The sequence below is a fragment of the Fundulus heteroclitus genome, chromosome 8, assembly GCF_011125445.2.
Source record: "Fundulus heteroclitus isolate FHET01 chromosome 8, MU-UCD_Fhet_4.1, whole genome shotgun sequence".
NCBI classification, from domain to species: domain Eukaryota; kingdom Metazoa; phylum Chordata; class Actinopteri; order Cyprinodontiformes; family Fundulidae; genus Fundulus; species Fundulus heteroclitus.
This window is the reverse complement of record NC_046368.1, coordinates 29,821,699-29,839,280: the sequence shown is the minus strand read 5'-3', so window position 1 is coordinate 29,839,280 and position 17,582 is coordinate 29,821,699. Positions and strand designations below refer to the sequence as shown.

Here is a 17,582-nt window from a genome sequence, read left to right as displayed (position 1 = left end):
GGGGCTCGGGCTGATGAAATGGTGAGCTGCACTCGAGGGACCAGCTGAGAGTCAAGGAGATGGTGACTGAGACGACGGCGGCGTCCCTCCCTGCGCTCCGGAGCAGCCGTAACAAAGCCCGAGCGAACCACCAGGGAGGTGGAGTCGGCCCTGATGGGTGGCACAGCACCCTGGCCAGGAGCCTTCTTGCGCCACCTCTCCCTCCAGAGTGAAGACTTGCAGGCCAAAGCCACAGCAGGACCAGCAGCACGGCAGAGTGAAGACTTGCGGGCCAGAACCACAGCAGACAGAGGCTTCACTAGAAGTTCAGAGGTGAGACAGGAAACATCCAGCAGCAGGCAAAGACTTAACATGAGACTCAGAGGTGACAGAATAATCCTGTAGCAGGCAGAGACTTAACGTGAGACTCAGAGGTGACAGAATAATCCAGTAGCAGGCAGGAGCTAACCAGGTAGACAGGCGAGGAGAGAGTGGAGTCTGATAACTGACCGGCAGGTAAGTGAAGACAGAGGGAGGCTTATGTAGGGAGGCTGGCAGGTGGAGTGAGTCTGACTAATTAATGACCAACAGGTGTGACTGACTGCAGAGGGAGTGAAGGGTAAGCTGAGTGGGAAGAGGAGGAGGAACTGAAAACTAACAGTAAAAAGGCCCGATCAAAACTAAACCCTGACACGCCGCAACAACCTCCAGCAGCAGCCGCCAATGCCAGCAGAGCTACACTGCAGAAACGCACGGCAGGTATAGCACCAAAACCCAACCAAAATCCCAGTCACAGATGGTACAAATGGAACTTACAATTTCAGATGAGCGGATCAAGCACACCAGCCACTTAGGCAGCCGACTTGTAGTAGGGGAAACAAAGACATACGCACCTCGCAGCGGCCTGCTTAGCTATAAAGCCATCTGCCCCGCCCACCAATCAACGGCGCGCTTCTTTCTACACCTGGTGCACAGAGTGGGAAGGGTGGAACACTATCCCACCACATATGCAACCATTGTGAGTTACTGACATATAAATAAATATAAATGGCAAACAAAGTATTGTTGAGGCGGCTAGTTGGAGCTGTGGCCGCAAGGTTGTCGGTGCATGTCGCGGCGGCAACCCTCGAACCTGCTGGTGGACACCAGCGGTGAGGGAAGCCGTCAAGCTGAAGAAGGAGTCCTACCGGGCTTTTTTGGCCTGTGGGACTCCGGAAGCAGCTGATGTGTACCGGCAGTCGAAGCGGCAGGCGGCTCGGCTGGTCGCCGAGGCAAAAACTCGGGCGTGGGAAGAGTTCGGAGAGGCCATGGAGAAAGACTTCCGTACGGCTTCGAAGCGATTCTGGTCCACTATCCGGCGTCTCAGGAGGGGGAAGCAGTGCAGTACCAACACTGTTTACAGTGGGGGTGGTGTGCTGCTGACCTCGACTCGGGACGTCGTGCGTCGGTGGGCAGAATACTTCGAAGACCTCCTTAATCCCACCAACACGTCTTCCATTGAGGAAGCACAGCCTGAGGACTCTGGGTCGGGTTCTCCCATCTCTGGTGCTGAGGTTGCCGAGATTGTTAAAAAGCTCCTCGGTGGCAAGGCCCCGGGGGTGGATGAGATTCGCCCTGAGTACCTTAAGGCTCTGGATGTTGTGGGGCTGTGTTGGTTAACGCGGCTCTGCAACATTGCGTGGACATCGGGGGCAGTTCCTCTGGTTTGGCAGACTGGGGTGGTGGTCCCCCTATTTAAAAAGGGGGACCGGAGGGTGTGTTCCAACAACAGAGGAATCACACTCTTAAGCCTCCCTGGTAAGGTCTATTCAGGGGTTCTGGAAAGGAGGGTCCGTCAGATAGTCGAATCTCGGATTCAGGAAGAGCAGTGTGGTTTTCGTCCTGGCCGTGGAACACTGGACCAGCTCTATACCCTCAGCAGGATTCTTGAGGGGGCATGGGAGTTTGCCCAACCAGTCTACATGTGCTTTGTGGATCTGGAGAAGGCATTCGACCGTGTCCCCCGGGGGATCCTGTGGGGGGTACTCCGGGAGTATGGAGTACCGGACCCTTTAATAAGGGCTGTCAGGTGTACGACCGGTGTCAGAGTCTGGTCCGCATTGCCGGCAGTAAGTCGGACTCGTTTCCGGTGAGAGTTGGACTCCGCCAAGGTTGCCCTTTGTCACCGATTCTGTTCATAACTTTTATGGACAGAATTTCTAGGCGCAGCCAAGGTGTTGAGGGGATCCGTTTTGGTGGCCTTAGGATTGCGTCTCTGCTATTCGCGGATGACGTGGTCCTATTGGCTTCATCAGGGCGTGATCTACAGCTCTCACTGGAGCGGTTCGCAGCCGAGTGCGAAGCGGCCGGGATGAAAATCAGTGCCTCCAAATCCGAGACCATGGTCTTGAACCGGAAAAGGGTAGAGTGCCTTTTCCGGGTTGGGGAGAATGTCCTGCCCCTAGTGGAGGAGTTCAAGTATCTTGGGGTCTTGTTCACGAATGAGGGGAAGATGGAGCGGGAGATCGACAGGCAGATTGGTGCAGCATCTGCTGTGAAGCGGGCGCTGTACCGATCCGTTGTGGTGAAGAGAGAGCTGAGCCAAAAGGCGAAGCTCTCGATTTACCGGTCGATCTACGTTCCTACCCTCATCTATGGTCACAAGCTTTGGGTCGTGACCGAAAGAACAAGATCCCGGATACAAGCGGCTGAAATGAGTTTTCTCCGTAGTGTGTCTGGGCTCTCCCTTAGAGATAGGGTGAGGAGCTCAGTCATCCGGGGAGGACTCAGAGTAGAGCCGCTGCTCCTCCACGTCGAGAGGAGCCAGTTGAGGTGGCTCGGGCATCTGGTCAGGATGCCTCCTGGACGCCTCCCTGGTGAGGTGTTCCGGGCACGTCCCACCAGGAGGAGGCCCAGGGGAAGACCCAGGACACGCTGGAGGGATTATGTCTCCCGGCTGGCCTGGGAACGCCTTGGGATTCCTCCTGAGGAGCTGGCCCAAGTGGCTGGGGAGAGGGACGTCTGAGCCTCCCTACTGAAGCTGCTACCCCCGCGACCCGACCCCGGATAAGCGGAAGAAGATGGACGGACGGGCAAACAAAGTGGCTATGCACCTATAATACCAAGTAGTGGCTTTTTTCTCACCGCTATTCCATAAATCCCAGCTGTATGGAGTGTATGGCTTATTGTGGTCCTATGGACAGATCCTCTCGTCTCTGCTGTGGAGCTCTTTGGTCTCTGTGCTGCCTAGAGAGATCCATTTGAAGACGATGGATCTGATGGTGGAACTCTGGGGGAACACCAAATATTTGGATATTTTTTTAATATATGAGCTCCTTGGTCTTCGTGATGTGGTGCCTCTTGTCTTGGCGACACGGTGGTGCATTGGTTAGCACTCTTACCTCACAGCAAGAATGTCCTGGGTTCAGGCTCGGCAGGGGGCCTTTCTGTGTGGAGTTTGCATTTGTTTGGTTCCACATTACTAATTTTGTGACATTTCAGGGTAATCGGTATCACCAGAACTTGTAGGAGCTTCATAGCAAAGAGGTGGGTATATACATGCACAGGCCAATTTTCAGTTTATATACTCTGAAACAAATCTTTTTATATGTATTGTTGTTGTTTCATTAAGCTATTTTGGGCAGCTCAATTAGTTTAAATACGATTAATCAACTAAAAATAGTAGGTCGGTAGATTGTACAACAGCCAAGGTTTTTCAAGGCACTGAATGGAGTATTGCCAACCACCAGAACCAACAATGCAGCTGACCTGAAGGCAGCTATCAAAACAATCTAGGCTTCCTGAACACTTCAGCAGAACCACAGGCTGATCTCTGTCCACTGTGGCTCTACACTCTTTCAGAAGGAGTCAATGCTTCAAGTCAATGGCTCGGTGCAATCTGCTGGGGTTCCTTTTAAACGTTTAACCAGTCTGTCTGTATGGTTTGACTGAATTGATTTTGTAAGAGGAGACATGTTGTGGATTGGTGCCATATGAATAAAATTTAATTGATCAAAGTTTCAAGTGTAAATCCATCGAAACTACAGTCATGACTATAATTCAGCAGTGGGAGTAATGGTGAGAATGAAATATAATCAGATTGTGGTTATTCTATGAGGCAATAAATACTGACACTGCATTGTGTTTAGTGTTTTGAGAAGACAGAAGGAAATTTCAACAAAACTGCAAAATGTGTTGCAGTTTACTGATAGCACAGCACCTCTTGAGAAATAACTGCCACTTCCAGTAGTCGTTGAACAGTATGCCATATTAGGATCCATGTAAATTGTCTTTCCCACATATAAAGGGCTAAGCTACATCCTTGTGTGATTGTTGAGTGGGTTGCTGCTATTCAACAAACAGTCATGATGCTCCTGACTGCTGTGCTCTGTGGGCTCCTTTGCTCCTCATCGCAGGTAAGATTCCACACTTTGAAAGGAAAGAGATTTCCCTTAGAGAGCCAGAATAAGCACTTTGATCTCAGGGTGAAACAAAGGATCATAAACCTTGTTTACTCTGCTGAAGACATGGACATACTGAAACTATAAAACATTTCAGGGTTCTTTTGTTTTTCATTTACACCTTGCTCAGACTATAATTAATCACCTACTTTTTGCAGACTTCATTTAAAAGGACAGATGAAAACGCTGGTAAGCCTTGGCAGCATTTTCTCTAAAATTTTTATATAAAACCATTGTGTTTTATTTGAGTAGTCACATTTTTGTTGCATTTATTGTATTTAGAGCTACTCATACCTATTATTTATTTCCCTGTGAGTCAATACATAGCAGGATTAGATTGTTTAGGACTAGGAGGCTTTCAACTTATTGCCTTCCAATCAAATTTACAGCTGAGATACTCTGCTCTGTTACAAAGGCAACAACTTTGAGGATGATGACTTCAGTGTCTCCACACTGCTGGAAAAGGCCAATGCTAACCTTGGTATGTTCATGTCCTCTGGAACTTCTGCTGTTTTGTAAAAGTACAATCCAAAAACCTTATAGAGATAAAGACTAAATAAACCTGCTAATTTACATAACAAAGCTGGACATGAACAGGAAGTTCATGTAGAGAGAAAACCTTTTTTCTCTCTTAATATTTTGCAGGGAAGAACTTGGATGATCCTCTGGTGATGTTTGGAGACATTGCAGTGCCAACAGGTCTCCAGAATGCTGATCCCTGCACATCACGAGGCTGTCTATGGACTAAAAACCGGGATGGAAAAGTCTACATTCCTTACAGGATTTCCAACCAATTCTGTGAGTCCCAACATGCCTTCTAGTTTAGTTACTATCTCATGACCATACCATGGGTCAGAACTGTTGATTAAAAATCTTTCAAATGATCTTGATGCGAAATATTTGGGACAGATTTGGCAGAATGTAACTCAGCTCAGTTCATGTTGGTTAACATATATTCTACATGGCTTGACTCAGTGGTATATGAAATCTCCACAAAAATAGCTGCTATGCAGCTCAAGTATAGATACCAGTGTTTAAAAATACTTCTGTAGAAGTAAAAGTATCAACTGAAACCTTTTACTCAAGTAAAAGAATAAAGTTACCGGATATAAACTACTTAAAGTAGAATCCCCCAATATCGATGTTAATATTGAAACAAAATATGATTGGCTGTTTCACCCACATAAACAGTATGTCAGTTGCAAACAAACCATTTAGTATAATGCAAATAAATTCAAAGTCCATATAGGTACAATACTGAGCATGAAAATGGGTTTCATTGAGCAGAAAATCTAAAGTCTGGTATTAGTATAAGTATTGGTGCAAGAAGTCAGATTTCAGAGACATATTATCAATAACCTTTTACTTGTTATTTTTGGAATGTAAATGAACATTCAAGCACAGCTACAGAAAAAGAGGAGGGCAACAGATGTAAGATTACAAAACTGAACATGAAAATGGGTGCATTACCCTCTTATAACAATTACCCTTGTAGGGTTGTCTGTACACAATAGACAGTGTTGCCCAAATGATTGATTAATCCATCCATCCATCCATTTTCTGACCCGCTTAATCCCTCATGGGGTCGCGGGGGTTGCTGGTGACTATCTCCAGCATTCACAGGGTGAGAGGCAGGTAACATCCTGGACAGGTCGCCAGTCTGTCACAGGGCAACATGATTTATTAATCGTGGCGGTTAATCAAAAAATGGGAAAAAAAATTTAAATAACAAGTAATCCTAAAATTCATAAGGTTTTGTTGGGGCGTTTGCCAAACAACTTGGCGCAGTACATCCTCCAACCACAATCAAAATCATTCTGTTCGGGTAGCCCTATTTAACTGAATATTTTTTTGTTTTTGTTTTTTAATGAAAAGCCAGAATGAAAGCAAACTGAACTAAAATAGAAGTAATGAGACTCTTTTCAAAATGAAGTAGAAAATACAGATAATTGCATGAAAACATGAGGAGTAGATGCAAAAAGTAGGCTGAAAAATAATTACTCCACTAAAGTTTAAATAACAAAAGTTTCTACTTAATTAACATAACAAATTATTTATACTTAGTTACTTGACACCTCTGCTGCTATGCTAGGCTACAAAGTAAAGAAAACAACACTTTCATGCCCACATTTTGATTGTTACTGTTCAACTTTCTCTTGATCGAGATGAGTTAGTAAATTACAGACCTATATCTAATCTTCTTTTCCTGTCTAAAATTCTTGAGAAAGTAGTTGCTAATCAACTTTGTGAACATTTACAAAGTAATGACCTACTTGAGGAGTTTCAGTCAGACTTCAGAGCTCATCATAGCATTGAAACGGCTCTGGTGAAGGTCACTATGGATATTCTCATGGCCTCAGATATTGGACTTGTGTCTGTACTTGTCCTGTTAGATCTCAGTGCTGCATTTGATACAGTTGATCACAATGTTCTCGTACAAAGACTTGATCATACTATAGGGATTAAGGGAAAAGCAGGCTGGTTTAAATCTTATCTGTCGGACAGATTCCAGTTTGTTCATGTTAATAATAAATCTTCAAACTCTAAGGTCACTTGTGGAGTACCACAGGGTTCAGTTCTTGGACCAATTCTCTTTACTATATGCATATGCTTCCGATTGGCAAAATTATCAGACAACATGGGATTAATTTCCACGGTTATGCTGATGATACTCAGCTATATTTATCCATAAATCCTGATGAATCCAATCAATTACTTCAACTACAGGCATGTCTTGATGACATCAAAAGCTGGATGACTTTAACATTTTTGCATTTAAATTCTGACAAGACAGAAGTTGTAATCTTTGGACCAGAGTCCTCAAAAAATAAACTACTTAACCAATCCCTTAATCTGGATGGCATTAACTTGGCCTCTGGTAATAAAGTAAAAAATCTTGGTGTTATTTTTGACCAAGAAATGTCATTTAAATCCCATATTAAAAGGTTTCCAGAGTTTCCTTTTGTCACCTATGGAATATCGGCAAAATTAGAAACATTCTGTCCAGGGGTGATGCTGAGAAACTAGTCCATGCATTTGTTACTTTAAGGCTGGACTATTGTAATTCTTTACTATCAGGAAGTCCGCAAAATGCAGTTCAAAGTTTTCAGCTGATCCAAAATGCTGAAGCAAGAGTTCTGATGAAAATCAACAAGAGGGATCATATTTCCCCAATTTTAGCTTCCCTTCAGTGGCTTCCTGTTAAATCAAGAATAGAATTAAAAATTCTTCTTCGTATAAAGCCCTTAACAATCAAGCTCCATCATATATCAGAGCTCTGATTACCCGGTATGTTCCTAACAGAGCACTTCGCTCTCAGACTGCAGGTCTGCTGGTGGTTCCTAGAGTGTCTAAAAGTAAAATGAGAGGCAGATCGTTTAGCTACAGTCTCCTGTGGAACCAACTCTCAGTTTTGGTCCCTGAGGCGTCTGCCTAGTTTTAAGATTAGTCTTAAAAGTAGATAGGGTGTCTACCCTATCTACTTTTAAGACTAATCTTAAAACTTTCCTTTTTGACAAAGCTTATAGTTAGAGTGGCTCATGTTACCCTGAGCTACCTCTATAGTTATGCTGCTATAGGCTTAGACTACTGGAGGACATCAGGGTCTATTTTTCTCACTCTACTGGGTTCTACTGTTGTCCAGTTTTGCATTGCTTGTCGTCATTTCAGCTTTTAACTTTCTGTTCTCTCTCTCTTTTTTCTTCATAGTAGGTACACCTGGTCTGCCGTTCTGTTAGCTGTGACATCATCCAGGGTCAAGGCAGATGACCGTTCATGCTGACCCCGGTTCTGCTGGAGGTTTTCCTTCCCGTTAATGGGGAGTTTTTCTTTCCACTGTCGCTTCATGCTTGCTCAGTATGAGGGATTGCTGCAAAGCCATGGACAATGCAGATGACTATCCCTGTGGCTCTACGCTTCTTCAGGAGGGAATGCTGCTTGTCAAGACTTTGATGCAATCAACTGGTTCCCTTATATAAGAATTTTTTTTCGACCAATCTGTATAATCTGACCCAATCTGTATAATCTGATTGAATTTGACTTTGTAAAGTGTCTTGAGATGACATGTTTCATGAATTGGCGCAATGTAAATAAAATTTAATTGTATTGAATCGAACTAGTAACATTTCTTGTTATTTTTCTCCAAGCTCAAAGAGAGAGGAGCATCATTGTCAGAGGTCTTCAGTCATTTCACGCTTCTACTTGCATCCGCTTCAGACCCCAGCAAAGAGAACGAGACTTTGTGGACATCCAGTCCCGTTCTGGGTAACAATCACCTAAAGAATATGATTCGCTGCCTTTCCACTTAATCAAGTCATCGGGCAGATTGGTTTTGGTAGTGTGATGTTATAATCTCGTGTCCCTCCAGATGTTGGTCTTTTATTGGTCGTCGTGGTGGAGGCCAGGTGGTGTCGTTGAGCCGCAGAGGGTGTGTTTTCCACCAGATTGTCCAGCATGAGCTGCTGCACGCTCTGGGATTCAACCATGAACAGACCAGGTCTGACAGGGATAGTCATGTTCGCATCATCCTGGAGAATGTGATCCGCGGTGAGCTGCAGTACAGATTCCTTTAAAACAAGGGTAAAATAGATATGTACAATGAAGCTTAAATCTTGCTATTCCTTAAAATTATGAACAATGTAAAGGATTATTAGTTAACTGCGCATCAAAATGTACACCCATAAAATCAACCAGATAGAACGTGCCTTTATTTGATCCTTAATTTTGTGCAGAACTTAGCATGTTTTGAATTGCCAAATGATATCATTCAGAGAAATTACAGAGTTATGTTCCTCGCCTACAGGACAGGAGCATAATTTCAGGAAGATCAACACCAATAACCTTGGCACTCCCTACGACTACAACTCTGTCATGCACTATGGAAGGTAAAATCTACATTCATCCCCTTCACACCAAAAAGATTTGCTATGGTTTTACTCTGTTGCTTGTTTTTTTTTTTTTTTTCAATGCAATGTCAACCTTGTAAAGCAAAGTTTAAATCTAGATTCCATTTTTGTTCACACAATAACCTTTAAGGGAGCATGATTGTTAAGTCAAGAGTTTTCCTCAATTCTGTATTTTTAATATTTTTTCTGGAAGTAAGAGCGTGTTTAATTCTACTAATTCTAATATAACCTTACAAAATTCTCATTTGAATCCAGTTCTATGTGGAAGGCTTAATGGCTATTCTATGAGGTGTTCATGATGAACTCACCGAAATGGTGAATTCACTCTGCATTGAGAAATATTTAAACCAAATCCAGGTACAGAGAATAATTCAGTGAATATTTAATCACCCCAAACTCTAACACCTAACCTGGACCAATTATTTAACATAAGCTATGAAAATCTATTTTTAATATTTCTATCCAACATAACTGATTCATTTTCGCCAGATAAGTCCAACAATAAAACCACAAAAGTGGTCATTTATCTCCTCTGCCTGGAACAATATGTTACATATTGTTTATTTTTCATGGTTTCATGTATTATACATTTAACTGGATCTCACAAAAATGTACACACACATTAAACCTTCATTACGCTGCTTCTAAAACCCACACACATGCTGGCTCTTCCAATGTGCTTTTCTGGTCTTATTTGATTCAAACGGTATATCTGACAGTTAGTTATCCTTTATTTTTCATCAGAGAGCGCACTGTAAATATTCTTGTGTTAGGTGTGGTATTACCGCTGCAGCTACCTATCGGCAGCACTTTTCTCTTCAATCCCATTTAAGCACACTTGTGGTGTGTGTCAAGATCTATCATTGGGCTTGCACCGCATGAACAGCCTCCATGCAATTACAAAAGCCAGGACAAATAGCAATTTTTGTCCTGGCTCATTTCTCAGTCGTATCACTCTTAATTAGAAGACTATCATTAATTAGACTTCTAACGTATTAGCAATTGGCTATTTAATTTACCTGCTCCACCATGTCTTTTCCTTTTCCCACCATTATTTCTGAGCATTGTTTGCACCACAACCCCGGGGCCATAGTGACAGCCATGTAACACGTGCAGCGTTTTCTAAAGTTCTCTGGGGGTAAAAATAACTCCCTCAGCAGTACTTGGTCATAATTCCTTCATTTTGCATCAGGGACATCCAGACATTGAGAGAGTATTAAAATACAATTTCAGTTGAAAAATTAAGTATGGGACCCAGGTTGTTCAGTTTCAGAGTGTTAGGTGGCATAAAACTGATAAGTGAGCAAGTGTAGCTATAGGTGTTTTTTCTCCTTGTCATCTTCTCACAGCTACTAAACAGGTTCTCAAACATTAGGTTCGTTCTGTTCTTTTTTTGCTTCCAACTGCTGGTTGAAGTCTAGCTCCTCAGTACTGCAGGATTCTCCACTTTAGTTTAAGGCTCTAGACAAATCTTTTTACTATGCTATACACCAAGCAAAAAGGGGCTCAATAAAGTGACTGAAAATAAAAACAAAAGATTTCTTATGTTCTGTTTGTGTATATGACAGGTTTGCCTTCTCTAGAAATAGACAGCCTACCATTGTTCCCATCCCCAACCCAAACGTTGAGATTGGAAGAGCCACCCAGATGAGTCCTAATGACATCCTCCGAGTGAATCGCCTTTATCGATGCAGTGAGTCTTTCTTCAGAAATCTGACCTCTAATCTTTACTGGATAAAGGACACAAATATCAGGAGTATTCTTTGAATCCCTAATAGGATTTGGGGCTCAAAGGTGCATTTAATAAAAGTTAAACATGTGGACTGACCAGTTAGTGAAGTATGTTTTATGATAACATCTATCAGCTTTTATTGATTTGTCTCCTTATATTTCATTGCAGATTCAAATAATCTTCAGTGGCTTCCTAAAGATCCAAAATCTGCATCAGGAAATGGCTTCCTTTGAACGATAAAAGTAAGCACGTTTGCATGTTTTATCCACTTAGAATGGTGTCGTTACACAGTACTAATGTAATATTCCCAAACACACAAAATCTGATGTACTTTTTATGTTAATGGTTCTTAGAATTAATTTTTGTGAAAAGAATAACATTTTCACTTCCAAATTATCCATTTGCCATAAAGTAAATCTTGTTGTAGCCCTATCTTTGTTTCAGTGTGGAAATTGTAGGAGAAGCTACTAGTTTTACTCAACATGTGTTTTAAAACTGTTTTACAGCTTTGAACAAAATCACAATGTCAGACTGCTGTTCTTTTTAATTTAATCTTTTTTTAACCCTACAGGACATGTAGCAGAAATGTGGAGTGACACTGTTTGCTTTAATGAGCTTCTTTGCTGACCTAATGAGAAGTAAAAAGGACAGGCAACTGAACTGTCCACTGCTTTATTTTCACAAATACACAAAAATGATTGTGTAACCAGCTTGATTCAGTGCAAACATTAATAAAAAATTGCCAAGCAATTTAAATGTTCATTGTGTTTATTTCTGTTTTAGTTGGGGTTTTTTCACTCAGAACTCTTACCTCAAAATATGTGTGATTCAGTTATGTAGTCTTAGACCAACACAGGAGATCAAACATAGAAAATGTCCATGATAAGCCTCAAGGTGGAATTGAACAGAAATCTGTAAGAATGTCACATTTGGCTCCATTAGAGTTTAAAAGACCCAAATAAAAAAGGTTCTGTGTTGTATTTTATGCGTTGATCATTTTCATTATTTCTATAGAACTGTTCACTATATATTACTGCATGACATGAGTAAACTGTGTGTTTGTGCAACTTGCCACAAAAGCAGAAGCCGTATTCTCTTTTCTTTGCTTGCATCTAAAGCATCATTTTCATCATGTCCCAGAAACAAAGACAAGCAAAGACAATGTGAGAACAGGAAAAAGGTTTTTAAAGAAGCTGTTATGCAAATCAAAGTGGAGAAATGTGCCCACATCCTAATAACGACTAAGATAGAGCACATCACAGCGGTTCTAAAGTCCTCACACTGCTTCCCTGGGTCTCAGAGAATAAACTTTAAAATACTTCTGTTAGTCTATAAATCACCAAATGGCTTAGCGCCTAAATACATCACAGACTTATTATCAGGTCTGGCTCCAGCCTACTCTGCATACCCAGTCTGTAAAAGAGCTAAAACCATGATTTTCTTTCAATCAAGGTTAAAAAACTATTTGTTTAGTATTGTCTTTAAATGTTAATGTCTGGGTGCAATTTGTTGGGGGGGATTTACCCCCCTCTCTGTTTGTGATGTCCCCCCCTCTGGTCATTCATGTTTTATCCCTGGGGGGGATACATTCCTCCCCCCCTCTGGTCTGAATAAGTAATATTATGGATTTTTAAAAATGTATATAAATTAGGGCTGTCTGTTTTAACGCGTTATTAACGCGTTAGACCACAAAATGTTGCGTCAAAACACACGCACCGTCCACTAATGTTTTTTCCCGCCGCGTTCTCCGGACTGTGTTTCTTTTATCCTCGGCGCTTTCCGTAGTTTCAAGAGCACTAGAGACTGTAGCAAAACAGACCCGCGCTCACTGTTGCACAGACTGTTTATTTCATGCGACTTTGGACTAGTTTTATTCTAAAGGCGCTTGTAAATTTCATTACGGGTTACGGTTTTTTGGGCACGTTTCTGAAAGTGAAATCGCTTATTTGGGCTCTAAAATAAGTGATAAAACAGCAGTTATTAAGAGACCTGCCTGCACTAGACTTTTTTTTTTCGAATCAAGCTGAAATATCCCTCCGCCAAAGGAGCCGACGGTAGTAAAGGCAGACAGAGCAACTCTGCTGCACGTATTTTCTGCAGTTTACGGTGCAATAACCGGTGATAACTGCTGAAAGTAGATTACTTGGTGCAGATCACCATGGAGTTACTAAACAGTTGCTAAACAGTTGCTAAACAGTCTTACACTTTGCAAGCAAAGTGTAAGATTGGAATGACCTGGAAATTTAAAACCTTTTTCCAGGCTTAAACTGTATGAATATGGATATCAACAGCAAGCAAAAATATTCAAATAAAATATTGTTGTTGGTGTGAAAGCTCAGAATTAGATGTGTGAGAGAGAGAGAGAGTGAAAAAACTAACAATAGAACTTATGACTTTATTGAAATGTAACATTTTTATTAATTTATATGTATATGCCTAATACCATGTCTATCTTTGTTTAAGAGGCAAAAAAATATATCGGCATGGTATTTATTTACAAATTTAATTACACATTGTGTAAACATCAGGGCGTCATGATTAGTCATTTAGCCATTATAGTCCAGAGTTTAACATTTGGCACTAGGATGTCTTCATTCCAATTCTCAAAAGTGCTTGAAAAATAACTAAATACAAATATTTTTTGTACGAGCATGTATTTTATTATTGTAATTTATTGCAAAATTGCATATTAAAAAACCAAAACAGGCTATTGCACTTTCAGAAATAAAAGGATAAAACATGCAATTAATTTGCAATTAATCTCGAGTTAACTATTGACATTATGTGAATAATTGATTCAAATTAAAAATGTTAATTATTTGACAGCCCTAATATAAATACATGTCTGGTGTCCTTCACATTTGTTAATTTAATTTTTTGTTGTCTGTTTTTAAAGAGTATTAATAAGTTTTCTGCTCGAAGTGGTTAAAGTAAACAAATACCCACTCCCGAGTCCAGACAGTATAGATGGTACAAGTTTAAAAACAATAGTCTAATCTACTGGATCTAGCTATTTACCTGAAAGAGCAGCTGCTAGCTAACCAAGTAATGAATCAGAACGTGTGGCAGCATGAACGTCAACAAAGTATTTTGTCATATTTCGGCCTGAAAAATCAACAGAAAAGGTCAAGAGTAGATGACGGGACGAACAGTCATGGTAATGTTACAGGACGAACTTTGGTGGATGATGAAGATTTGCAGGCAGCGTCACAAGACAAGAAGCAGCAGCAGCCGATTTCTCCATCCTCCCGCCCAGGACAGGTTACATGCTGTCTCGAGTCAGACAGCATGCAGGCCACATAACCTTGTTGTTATGTTCATTTATAAAACACTTGAAATGATCCCCCCCTCTGGTTTTTTTGCAAATCACACACTGGTTAATGTTCTATTTAAAGTGTTATCTGAAACATCATTAGTTTAGGTTTGTAGTCAAACTTCTCTTTACCTGCCTTTATTAAACCACCGCAATGTGCTTTCCTGTTTTTCTTTTCTTATGTTCTGTTCATGTATGGAGGACCAAGTCTTCCATATCTAAAAATAAATACAGAAATAAATAAATGCTCAATAAATAAATAAGCATACAATTCATTGCCACCAAATTAATAAATGTAGGTAGAAATTAAATTATAAAGTAAGACATAAATGTATATACATCTCTTTTAATTAGCTTCTTTATTTATTCACCTTTGTAATAATTGCCTTATTTATTTATTGTCCGTTATAATCTTCAACTTCATTTATTAATTACTTATTTTTTTAAGTATTTATTTATGTGCATGTTAAAATATTTTTGTCTGTTTTATTCTTCCTTTGTATTTTTTACCCTATATATTTCTGTGATGCTATATATTTCTGCCTGTCCTTTTTACATTTCTGTATGCATTTCTGCCTCATTATGCAAATGAGGAGGGCTGTGTCTTAAGGGCTCAACTTCTTCCCATTGGTTGGTTAGCATTTTACTGCATCGGTCAAATTTACATGCTTTTCCCCGCACTAAAGCATTGTTAAGTAATGTCAAACTCAGTAGGCAGACGTTCAGTGTCCGACCTCTAAAGGGAAGCTGCTAATAGACTGGAAGAATTAGAACGCTGTACATTTGGGATCTGAAATGTTTTTCTGTGGTTTCAGATTCGGCTTTCCAGATCAATAACTCATCGGCGGATGATTTATTCTACAAAACAGATACCACTCCGCAACCACAGCAAGGCAGACATGAGCTACAAACATAGTTTCCTCAAAACGAGTCTCCCATCGCGCTGGGTGAATTACATTAGGCCAAAAATCAATAAATTCCGTATCTTGTGACCACCTATGACAAAACTAATATAAAATCATGCCACTAAATAACATCTGTAAGGCACACTTGTTTGTATTCCATTTTAAGCTATTTTCAATTTTTAAGATTTTTTCAATGACAAAAGTTGGCTGAAGTAGTAGAACAATTTCACAAAGAATTCGAGTGAGTGGGTCACATGACCTAGAAGCTATTGAAGAAAAGTCCCAATTTTTGTCTTTAAAAAATATCTTTAAAAATTTAAAATAGAGACCATAGAGTTTGAAGAAGATTTATTATTAACATGAACAAATTGGAATCTGTCAGATAAAATAATTTCATTCTGATTGAAATTAGTCCAATCACAATATTCCAATTGGCGTGCTTACATTACACATTTTTAATCCGATCAGCCCTTTATTCCCGTTACTTCTGTCCATGTAAACGTAGCTACTGATCCTAACTGCACACCTCACCACTGTCTCACTCTCTTCATGCATGTTCTATAATGTCCTCATGCAGGTCAAATACACCACTGCACTCTCTCCCAGACGTCTCCATACCACTACAGGTATGCCATCTGGATAATCTGCTTTTCCACATCAAAGCTATCCGAACTTCATCATTACCATCTGATTCGGTGTCTCCACCCTATCTGTCTACTCTCTCGTTTTTCTCATTTATCATTTCCTCTTGGCACTCATTTTACCTTTACAACACAACCTGTTCATTCACAAACAAATTCTCCACTATCTGTTATCAGCCAATTTGCTTGAAATCCGTTCCAACTCTATCCCTGCTTTAGCTAATAAACATTGATCCTGTCCTTCTTTCCTACTGTCTAACCCCTCACACATCATAATCCTCCCTCTTTGCTTTTGCTACAGATCTTTTTTTTCTTTTCTTTTTTTACACAACATATCTAGCCTCATACCTATCCTACTATTTAATTGCTACCTTCTTTCTCTTAGTGCTTTGCAACTCTTCCTTTGACCACCAACTTCCCTTGTCTTCTCCCCTCTAGCCTAAAGTTACGCCACTCACTTTCCTACCATTTTCTGTCAACACCTTCAATGTAGCCTATTTTTCCAGTCCTCCAACAGTGATTCAGGACTCCAAAGACCTTCTTTCTTAAACTCCTCCCTGAACTTTGTGCAGCACTTCTTCAGTTTTCACCATCTCATCACAGGCTCTGTCTTTCTTCTGTTACTCCCTGTTCTTTGTTTCATCCTTTATCATCATTGCCTTGCTACTCTCCCCTGGTACTGCTTTACAATAGCCTAGTTTAGGGTTTCTCAGCTGGGGCAGCACCGCCCCCTGGAGGGCATTTAAAGGATGAAAGGGGCCACTGAAAGCAATATTTACAAAAGGGGGGAGCTGTGATCCTTTTGATGGGTGTTTTACTGAAGGTAGAAATTTACACCAAAGATGCACAAAATCACTAGTTTAAGCTTTGATCTACTTGAGAAAAGCTGTGGTCTGCAACATCAAAACATGCATGCCACTGAAGGGGCAGGTGCTCAAAGTAAATAAAAGGCCAGATTTGACTGAATTCTTGTGCTGAATATTAGTGTAAATTTAACAGAACTTTTGTAGTTCAATATACCATGACATATTACAAAATAGGTAAAATAGAGTTATACAATAGATTCAAATCTAGGGAAAATTATAGGACATTTTCCCTAGAACCCCAAAAGGGTTTGTCCACGGTTTCCATGGTGGCCCTACATGGGTTTGCCCAAGTAGATTTTAGTGGGCTCTGACTGGGTTTTCAGTAGGGCCCAGATGATTATCTCACATGAAGCCCATCTATGGCCCATGAGGGGGCTTTCAGGTATATTTACCTGGGTCCCAATTGGGTCTAAATTGGGCTAGAATATGGGTAAGAAGTGGGTTTGTCCAAGGTTTCCATGGTGGCCCTACATGGGTTTGCCCAAGTAGATTTGAATGGGCTTTAACTGGGTTTTCGGTGTGGCCCAGATGGTTTACTTACATTAAGCCCATCTGTGGCCCACTAGGGTGCTTTCAGGAATATTTACCTGGCCCTAATTGGGTCTGAACTGGGATAGAATATGGGTAACAAGTGGGTTTGCTAGAGGTCTCCATGGTGGCCCTATGTAAGTTTCTCCCAGATCAATTTTAATGGCTTTTACTGGGTTTTCAGAGGGGCCCACTTACATGAAGCCCAAGTATGGCCCATATATGTGCTTTAAGGAATTTTACTGGGCCTTAATAGGAGTTCAACTGGGCAAGCA

At 41.0% G+C, this 17,582-nt stretch overlaps 1 protein-coding gene across 1 annotated transcript; it reads left to right on the top strand.

Moving 5' to 3' along the window:
• Window positions 1-4,237: 4,237 nt before the first annotated feature.
• On the top strand, window positions 4,238-11,807 carry LOC105916248 (high choriolytic enzyme 1). The gene is made up of 10 exons (XM_012850645.3): window positions 4,238-4,373; window positions 4,577-4,607; window positions 4,834-4,899; window positions 5,064-5,216; window positions 8,564-8,681; window positions 8,785-8,963; window positions 9,220-9,301; window positions 10,891-11,015; window positions 11,223-11,296; window positions 11,626-11,807. The coding sequence occupies exons 1-9, from the start codon at window positions 4,323-4,325 to the stop codon at window positions 11,285-11,287; spliced, it is 870 nt and encodes a 289-aa protein (XP_012706099.2). The 5' UTR covers window positions 4,238-4,322; the 3' UTR covers window positions 11,288-11,296; window positions 11,626-11,807.
• The last annotated feature ends 5,775 nt before the right edge of the window (window positions 11,808-17,582 follow it).

Excerpts from the sequence above, each read along its gene's own strand:
- LOC105916248 (XM_012850645.3), top strand. The coding sequence starts at position 4,323 with ATGATGCTCCTGACTGCTGTGCTCTGTGGGCTCCTTTGCTCCTCATCG. Across the intron at positions 4,900-5,063 it reads AAAGGCCAATGCTAACCTTG|GGAAGAACTTGGATGATCCT; the intron begins GTATGTTCATGT and ends AATATTTTGCAG. Across the intron at positions 5,217-8,563 it reads CAGGATTTCCAACCAATTCT|CTCAAAGAGAGAGGAGCATC; the intron begins GTGAGTCCCAAC and ends TTTTTCTCCAAG.